This window comes from Ipomoea triloba, chromosome 13 (assembly GCF_003576645.1).
Source record: "Ipomoea triloba cultivar NCNSP0323 chromosome 13, ASM357664v1".
Taxonomy (NCBI): Eukaryota; Viridiplantae; Streptophyta; class Magnoliopsida; order Solanales; family Convolvulaceae; genus Ipomoea; species Ipomoea triloba.
This window is the reverse complement of record NC_044928.1, coordinates 10,846,656-10,856,655: the sequence shown is the minus strand read 5'-3', so window position 1 is coordinate 10,856,655 and position 10,000 is coordinate 10,846,656. Positions and strand designations below refer to the sequence as shown.

Genomic DNA, 10,000 nt, shown 5'->3' with positions numbered 1-10,000 from the left:
TCGTCGGAATTACATTGCATCTCAGATTGGGTCTAGTGATGATGACTTTGTATCGCCTCCTTTGGTGGGTCTGGGTACGATGCAAGAAGATTCTGAATTGAATGCCCTGGATGGTGTGTTGGGGGGTGAGGATGAGTCACCTTTTCCTAAGGTTAAGACTAGGTCTCCTGCTTCTGTGTTGGTCGATGCGCTAAAAGATTTGTCATGTCAGCAGAAGGATGATATAAGGGATATGGGCTTTGGGTCTTTGTTGGAGTTTAATGTGGGTGACTGCCCTCCTTGTTTAGTGCACTGGTTGTCTAATTTTGATGGCCAGGCGAGGGCGTTTGATTTGGGGGGTGGGAGGTTGTTGCCACTGGAGGAGAGAGATGTTGAGCTTGTGCTAGGGTTTCCTCATGGGTGTATTGAAATGGTTAAGCGGGATAAGTTGCACATTAGTAACTTGTTGCAACATTGGAGGGGGAAGTTTGAGAAGAAGAGTCATTATGTGACTGCTTGTGAGATTTCCACTCAGATGGTGAAGCTTGTTGATGGGGGAATACTGTTTAGGAGGCATTTTTGTATGCTAGTGTTGACTACGTTAGTTTGCTGTATGCGCAATGGATATGCCAATCAGATGTATTTCCAGTGCTTTGATGATGTTCGTCGTATTCGGGATTTGAATTGGTGCAAGCTTCTTGTTGATTCGTTGGTTAAGACCCAGGCTGCTTGGAAGTCTGGCAGGCATAAGTGTTTTGTGGTCCCGACTGAGTTTGTTGCGGTAATTTTCCAGTTTTTTACCATTGCTTTCTTTTGTTATCTGTTTTCCTTTGTTTGATTGTGGTTTTTTTCAATCTCTTATGGTCTCAAGTTTGATGTATGTGTTTTTTGTTTGTTGTAGCTGTTTTACGTTGATCGAGTTATGCATCTATTCATCAATGTGTGTGCCTATATATTTTATCATATTTCTGTAGATGTGTGATTTTATTAATATGTGTGTGTGCACATTAATTCCAAACGAATGTGTGCATTAATACACCTATGTTTGTGCATATACATTCCGTCATCGATCTCGCTGTGTGCGTTTGGTTTCTGATTTTTCCTTCAATTCTTTTTTTCCAACAAAAAATAGGTTGCTAATAAAAAAATAGGAAATGATTGTCTTGTTGAGGATGTGGGGGTGGATCAACCTAGCATCACTCCGTGTAAGGAGAAAGATGAGACCCCATCTGGAGTCGTTGTTCCTGGTTTGGATGTTGATAGTGGTCCTAATTCTTCAGACTTTGTGACGCCCCCTGAGGTTTGTCTCGTTTTTCCTTCTTATTTAACAGTTGGTTCAGTTTGTTGTAATGATGTCTTTCATTTCTTATTCACACAGGAGTCTGTTCATCGTAATGAAGGATGTGACCCTAGTCGATCTGATGGTTTGGGATGTGGAGCCCCCGTGAAGGTTGGTCGTGCTCTTAGGCCACCTCCTGCTACTGGTCGTGGATTGGGTTGTATTGATGATGGATCAGGGGGGCCGAGTGAGCCAGTTTTAGGTGCATTGAATGATCTTCCGAAGGAAGCGGTCGTTAATTGGTTGCTATCTGGTGGCGGAGCTGACATGTTGGTTTTACTTTTACGTTTTTATGCTTTACTTTCACTCTTTCTGGTGTTTTCATACTTGTTATTCCTATATTTGTTAGGGAGGACATTGTCTTTGCTATTGGAGAGAGGATTGCTCGGTGGGACGATATACTCACGTTGGTTCTGGGCTCTTTAGTGTGGGTGGCTGTTATTGATGCATGGGCTGCCTTATTAAATCGCCGTGAACTTACAAAGTCACCTGATGCCCCCTCGCGATTTTTTGCATCTACTTTCACCACTGTAATGATTTTTCACGCAATTTTTTTTACTGTACTGGTTTAGTTGATGTAGTATGCTTTTTTGTTGCATGCTGTGGGGGGTTAGTTTTCTGATTTATTAACTACTGTGATTCCATTCTAGATTCATATAGTTGTTGATGGTTCTTACGATCGCGACCTTAGAGTTGGTTGGTTCCTGGAACGGTTGTTGATCGACTTTGAGTCGTCACCGTATGGAGACTTTAAACAAGTTGATTTGGTATGTGCATTTATTCATATGTATGTGTGCCTATATATATTTTCATCCTGTGTTATGTAGTGTGTGCATCCATTAATATCTGTGTGTGCATATGTATACCCCATCATATTTTGTAGGTCCGAGCTTTTAAATAATATGTGTGTGCGCCCTGTTTTTACGTAATCTGTGACTATGTGTGTGCATTTATTCATTTGTGTTTGTGCATATCCATCCCATCATACGCTGATAGTGTTCTGCATTTATTCATCTAGATGTGGGTGCATATATTCATCTGCGTGTGTGCCTATGTATATTCCATCATCTATTAGTTGGTGTGTGCATTTATTCATCACTGTGTGTGCACATATATTCCATCATCGTTATGTAGATGTGTGCTTTTAATAGTCTGTGTGTGTGCACATTAATTCCATCATCTGTGTCTAGGCGTGTGCATTTATACACCTCTGTTTGTGCATATACATTCTATCATATTCGATTACTTGTGTGCACTGTTTCATCTGCGTGTGTGCATATTCTATTTTCTGTTACATAGTGTGTGCATTTACTCATCCATGTGTGTGCATAAACATTCCACCATCTGTTAGAAGGGGCATGCTTTCATCCATTTGTGTGTGGGCACATGCACTCCCTCGCATGTTATTAAGTGCGTGCGTTTATTCATCTGTGTGTGTGCCTAAATATTACATCATTTGTTGGATTCTTCTCTGCAGATGTTCTTCCCAATCATCCGGAGTGAGCACTACTTTCTTCTCTGTTTTGATTTTCGCCGTTATCGTTTAGAAATCATTGATAATTCCTCATCATCAAAACCGAAGAAGGATAAGTATGGGGAGTGCCTGATTGATATGGTAGGAGATGTCACTTCGTTGCTTTTATTTGTATTCATTTTTTCCTCCACCAAGTGTTATTTTTGTTTAGTTTTGTTATTTCCTTTTCTTGCAGCAGGACATGTTGCAGGAGTTTTTCACGAAGTCTCATCCTGGGAGGTCGATAATGTGTGCTGGAGTGGAACCGAAGATTATGCAGATGCCGTGGCGTGATGTTAATAACAAAATTGATTGTGGGGTGTATCTGATGCGCCATATGGAGACTTTTACTGGTCAAGTGGTTTCGGCCTGGGATTGTGGGCTTGTCAAGGGCGAGTATAGTATGCTGCAAAAACTAAGGATCAAGTACATGAAGGAACTCGTGTTGTCGGATTACAATTTGCATAGGTCTAGCAATTTAGCAACGGCTCACCAATCAATTAGTGGACCACTTCCTGTAGTTTAGTTTATGGGTGTGCACCTTCATTCCACTTCAATGGTGTTATGGTGTTTAATTTTTTGTCCACTCTTGGGGTGGTTAAAGTAGTTTGATTATAATGTGGTTTTTTCGTACCCGATACAACTGATTATTTTGGGTATTATGCCATTTTGGGTGTATGCGTGTTGAACATTTGTTAACTTTGTGCACGTTGCTATTTCATAATATATTTTTGGATGGCTGGACTTTTAGTTGGTCTTTATGCAATTATATATTCTACTCCGGCTGGTTTCGCTGCTTCATTTTATGTAATATGTTTTACAGTTTGGGATATTTTGGTTCGTTCCTGTGCAATTATATGTTCTTCTGTGTTCTGCTGTGTGCACATGTGGAAATCAGTCCGTGCACTAAGCATCTGCCATGTTTATTAACCACGCATTTGTAACCACTGAACCATTATCGTTGCTATTATAAAACAAGTAGTTATTTCTGTTTCCGTTCAAGTATTTGTAACCACGCATTTGTAACCACTTAACCATGACCTTTGCAATAATCCTTGGAATATAACATGTGTGAGCATTTGGTAAATACGTGGTGCTCTCGCTAAGAAGCGTGTGTGCTCGGAGTTGTAACCACTGAACCATGACCGTCAAGTATTTCCTTTCAAGTATTTGTAACCACGCATTTGTAACCACTGAACCATGACCTTTGCAATAATCCTTGGAATATAACATGTGTGAGCATTCGGAAAATACGTCGTGATCTAGCTAAGAAGCGTGTGTGCTCGGATTTGTGTGCTTGTGTGCAATCAGCGTTCACCTGTGTGCGCTGTGTGCTAATGTTTCTACATTAGTTTACCATTCACATATTCGAAGCAAGTAGTTTGTTAATAAAAAACTGGAAAGTTTTGTCTATTTATTAAAATAGTAATTAAAGTATTAAACATGGAAATTCAGAGCTAAATAAAGTTAATCAAAAAAATCTGTTCTGTTTTCTATGCAGGTTCTGCTGTTATGTCCTCGTCCACCACATGTTGCACACGCCCTTGATTTTTTTTTGCTCTTCTCAATTGCTTTTTTCTTGTTGCTTTTGAGACGTTTTCCATTGCCTTTGTTATGAACAAACTTTGGTGGTTTTATGCGTACCTCTCCAGTTGTTCTCGAGCCCACTATGGCTTCTATGGCGGATTCGGTAGCGGGTGGTTGGTTTGTTTGGAGTTTGGACTTGTGGAATTTCTTTTTAAGTTGTTGTAGGGTTGTTAGCATCTCATTCAACTTTTCTTGCCAACCATTTACTAGACCCATGCAGTTGTAGAATTCATTCCAGAGTTGATTGGCCAGGGATTGTGCCTCATTATCTGCTTGGGTGTTGACTCCTTTTGCCCACCAGATGTTATGCATTGGTCTTGCGCAGCATCTCTTGTCCATCGGGGTACAATATATTCTCCTGGTATTTCCTCCACCCCTTCACTATTGAAAACTAGTAGTGCATGCCTGCATAGGATTCCCACCCTGATGAATTTCTTGCACGTGCATTCTATTTTCTCACCATTTGTATGCATTGTTACCTCGAACGCTTTACCCCCTTTTTCTTGCACGGTGTATGTGCGTACATCAATACTGTCCTTTTGATGTATGACATGACATGTGAAACTAGCTTCCCAAATCTCCGTTTGGAACTCGTAGAACATGTTTACAGTGTACAATGTTGCTGCTTGCTGCTCCATGTGTAAAGCCGTTTTTGTCTCCTGGAAGGAGCATTCGCACTCTGCATTTAGTTTGTTTTGCTTATATATTTGTTCCTCTATTGCGCTGTTGTATTGCATGAAAAATTCAACCAGGCTGCAGTGGTGGTTTGTAAAGTTTCCAAAATAACTGTTTTCTGCCTCTGAACGAGATGTTGTTTTGAGTAGTCCTCCCATGAATATGTCGTGGAAGTATGCGGGGATCCACGATGCACGTGCCTCATACAACTATGCAAACCATCGGTCTTCAGCAAGGTTGTAGTCTTCCATTACCTTCAACCATCTGTTTTCGAATTCCTCCACACTCAATGTTTCATCCCAAATTACACTATTCAGAGTTTTCCTGAATTCCTTGTCTTGAGCCAACACACTCCCAGCCTTATCCCCCACTTTTGTCATAATGTGCCACATACAGAACCTGTGGCGAGTCGTAGGCATGATATTCGGCACTGCCACCTTCAATGCTGCATCTTGGTCGGTTATTGCACATCTCGGCGTGGCCCCCATTGCATTTTTGAAGCTGGTAAGGAGCCACTTGTAGGATTCAGTGTCCTCTTTAGCTAAGAGTCCTGCTTCAAATGTAATGCATCTTTTGTGGTGGTCCACCCCGGTGAAGGGCACAAACACTAGCCTGTACCTGCATTTAACAGATCAAGATCTTTTTAGTGCACAAATTGACGAATAACCATGCACTCAGATAATAATTTTAGATTTGTGACACACTACTATATATTCTTTGTATTTTTCGGTAAACTGTGACAGCCATTTTAATTTATCATTTCAATACATCTGTGCACACGTTTCCACGCCAGCCATAAATATTCATATAAACAACATAACTTTTCCTATTACTTACTTGTTTGTCCTGTATGTAGCGTCGAAAGACATCACATCTCCAAAGCATGCAAAATTCTTACGGGAAGTTCCATCCGCCCAAAATAACCTGCATAGTTCTCCCCCGTCGTCCAGGTCAAAATCGAAGTAAAAATCTGGATTCATTTCCTTCTTTTTAAACAAGTCCTCAACTACCATTTGGGCGTCTGCTCCTGCGATATATGCCAACATGTCTCGTCTAAAATTGCAGAAGTCAATGCATGTGTCTCCTATAGCACTAAAACTTCCAACCATCTCTTTGTATAATCTAAAACCTTTCGTCGGCCCTATATTCGCTTTTGCACAGTTTGCTAGGAATGTTTTGTGGGCGTTGTCTAGCTTCCTGTTAATTTTCAGGAATGGCCGTGCTACGGTTGAACATAGGTAGTGTGTGTGACGTACCTCAACTCCATGTATTTTGTACTCACCATTTGGAGTTCTAGTTAATACTATTCGGGCTTTACAACCAACTCTCTTTGATACCCGCCTTCGCTTCTTAGTTTCTGTCACACACCCTTTTGACTATTCTTTTCCTTCACAGTTGGTTTGAATCCTTCGCGTGAACAGACCATGTACTTAATTCCCACTTCACCCCCTCTTGTCTTTCGCATTGTGCCGTGACGAACATCAAATCCTACGGCCTTTGCATATGCTTTATAGAACTCAATGCCTTCGTCTACTGTCTTAAATTTCTGCCCTGTATATGGTGTTTCTTCGGGATTTGCAGTTGGTATCCATTGTTTGGCTCCATTTGGTGATATTTCCATTTCGCACTCTGCCTCTTGTTCTCCATTTTCTTCACTACCTGCGCTTTACCATACAGCGTATATTAAATGCACACACCCTAACATAAACGATTTGGATCTACTCCTGCACGTGTATATGCACACACAAGTAGCAGTAAATGCACACGCTAGAAACTATACGCACACACGGTTGAATATATATTCACACTAACACATTTACTAATAACACAAGATTAAATATATACGCACACAGTCAGATGGAAAAATCCACACTTCTATCAATCATATGATGGAATGTATACGCACACTACATATGAATATATGCAAAGCACTACTGCGACCAGAAGTAATCCATATGTTTTAAAACTACTACAATATAGCTTATATTTGAATTGTTACCGTTTCTTTTTGTCAATGTGCATGGTCTTCATACTTTCTGTGGTTTTGTGTTTGCTTCATGGTTTGGGAGGTCTGAGCAATGGTGGATAAATGCCCACACCCTAACCCATACGCTTTTGTAGCTACTAGGGCACATGTATACGCACACACATGTAATAATAAATGCACACGATGGAATATATATGCACACACGATGGAATATATATGCACCCTAACACAGTTACTATTAACAGAAGCTGGAATATATAGATGCACAGTACTACTGCTTTCAGAACTAATCCATATGCTGTTAAACTACTTCACCATGTGAGTTATTCCCTTACAATTACAAACGCATACACATATGAATGCACATACGCATACGCCAGATGAATAAATATTACAATACTAGGTCAGTTCCTTAACAATTACGTATGCATATCAACCGCAAAAGGGCTTCTAGTAATCACGATGCATCCATCATTATTACTAACCTGAGTTGTTCTCCCACATCTCTGCGCCGTTTGCTTCCATCGTTTCGCTCTAGCCTTGTTCGAATTCCACAGTCCTCCGCGACTAAAGAGTAGTGAAGACGTAGACTAATCCTTCCAAACTTACACCACCTTATTTTTTGCGGTAATTGCCTTCCTATTATAACACCCGGATTCTTTCCTACTGAATTGCCATCATTACCCTTTTATTCTAATAATCAGATCTAATATTTGTATGCTACCATTAATTCCCATCCGTCCATCATACCTAATCTAAAGGCCACAATTAATCCATATGTTTGTATTTTAAGGGTGTTTGCATGTGAATGCAACCCTATATATATATATATATATATATATATATATATATATATATATATATATATATATATATATATATTTCTTTTGAGTACTATTGACTTTGTTACAAGTAAGTTCATACATACTATCTCAACTATGTTCCACACTAGGGTTCAAATATGAGACCTCTCATTTAAGAAGTCACAACAATGTCGCTTGACTATAAGGCCTTTGGCAATAATATATCTTTTTTGAGTACACATCAAACAGTATATTTAGGAGAGAAAAAAGGTCGGGCCAATATCAAGGGGCTTATAGCTTGGTCTAGTCTAAGCCTAACTTAACCTAATTAGATCATTTTTTATGAACCACAAATATAAAATACATTATTTGGTACATAAAGTAAATTATTTTAGTACTGAAAGTACATTATTTTGTATACTATCAAATAATATACTTTTAGTATATTAAAAATGTACATTGTATTAATATAAAGTACATTATTTGAGTACTAAAAGTGCATTATTTTGTATATAATCAAATAATGTACACTCAGTACACAAATAATTTACTTTTAATATATTAAAAATATACCTTGTATTCATGGAAAGTACATTATTTGAGTACTGAAAATATATTATTTTGTATTTTTGTATATTATCTAAAGTACTTTCAGTACACAAACAATGTACTTTTAATATATTAAAAATGTACATTGTATTCGTGGTCAAAATTTACCGACCTAGTCTATTTTGTAAAGAGACTAAACCTAAGCCTATTTTAAGGCGCAAACTATATCGTAGACCGCGCATCAAAACGATGTCGTTTTGATTAATGAAAACAAACAAATGAAACGACCTCCGTTCCGCGCCATTCACTTTCAGATCATATACACTTGATAGCGTAAATGGAACCGGGGGTTATGATTACACTACGAATACGTATGTTTGTCAATAAGTGGGAGGGCGCTCGTAGGTCAGCCGGTCGGTCTACCGTAGGGCGACCGGGCAGTCTGAGGCTGAGAAATATCCCGAGTGGTAAGTAGTTATGAGCGGGTCGCATAGAATAGCGCAGGCTGCTATTGTAGGGTGGTCAGGTTGCAATTACAGAGTGGGAATTACGAGCGAACGGTTACACGGGGTGTAGACCGTGATATAGATTGATGTTTGTAGGGTGAGATTACAAGTAATGCATAGTCGTAATTACAATCAGATGGATCCCCCCAAGTGAGGGGGAGACCCCTTCTATTTATACTAAATCAAGTCGGTCTACGCATTTAATGCACCAGCTGCAAGTGGCTTGACGTGGCGTCTTCTTGTTGGCTTGGTCAGGCGGTCACTCTGCAGGCTACGCGTAGGTTGACTGGTCGAGGTTGTAGAGCCGCAAGTTGTCAATCGCCGGCCTGCAGGCGCAAGTTGGACTGCTTTACTTGTTGTGTAAGATAAGATTTCGGCTTGCAGGTTGCGTCACTTTGTTGACCGACCGGTCACCCTTCGGTAGGTCGGTCGGGTGTGTTTCTATCGGGACGACTCCAAGGGTGATCCGAGAGCATTTTGTCACGAGGCCTATCGGTACAAGCAGACCGGTTGATCACAAGTGATTTATTCCAGTCGGGTTGATGACAATGAGTGACCGGTCGGGTGACTTCTTGACGGACCGGCTATACGGATCAGTCTTTTGTGCGTATTTACCCATCACGAGTCCCCCACTTCTTGAATCGACGAGAATCGTTGGGTTCGAGAAGTGAGAATAATTTCCTTGTGATTTGCTCCAATCAGCTTGTCACGAACAAAATTCCACTCGGTTAGTCTACCGTTAGTCCTCCCGGTCGGCCCACAGTATCCCTCCCGGTAGGTCGCCCTACAGCTGGTAATTCCGGCCTTCACTTATGTTAAACAATTCTAATCGGACGGTGTACATTTGTTGGAGTGAAACGTGGCGTGATCTGAACCTTCCACGTCACCGGGCCGACCCTTCAACTTCTGAGCCCATTATCTTCCTATAAATAGTTCCTTTGATTTTTTCACTTTTTACTTTCACCTTCCTTGGCCACTTGGAATTTTTCTGAAATTCCTCTTCAACTTGCAAGGTAAAAATCTTCTCTCCTTCTTCTTTCCTTTCTCTTTTTTTTTTTTTTT

At 40.2% G+C, this 10,000-nt stretch overlaps 1 protein-coding gene across 1 annotated transcript; it reads right to left on the bottom strand.

Moving 5' to 3' along the window:
• Positions 1 to 4,624: 4,624 nt before the first annotated feature.
• LOC116001191 (protein FAR1-RELATED SEQUENCE 5-like) lies at positions 4,625 to 7,605 on the bottom strand. The gene is made up of 5 exons (XM_031241080.1): positions 7,566 to 7,605; positions 6,462 to 6,752; positions 5,931 to 6,120; positions 5,313 to 5,711; positions 4,625 to 5,171 (listed from the first exon to the last, which is right to left on the bottom strand). The coding sequence occupies exons 1-5, from the start codon at positions 7,603 to 7,605 to the stop codon at positions 4,625 to 4,627; spliced, it is 1,467 nt and encodes a 488-aa protein (XP_031096940.1).
• Positions 7,606 to 10,000: the final 2,395 nt, after the last annotated feature.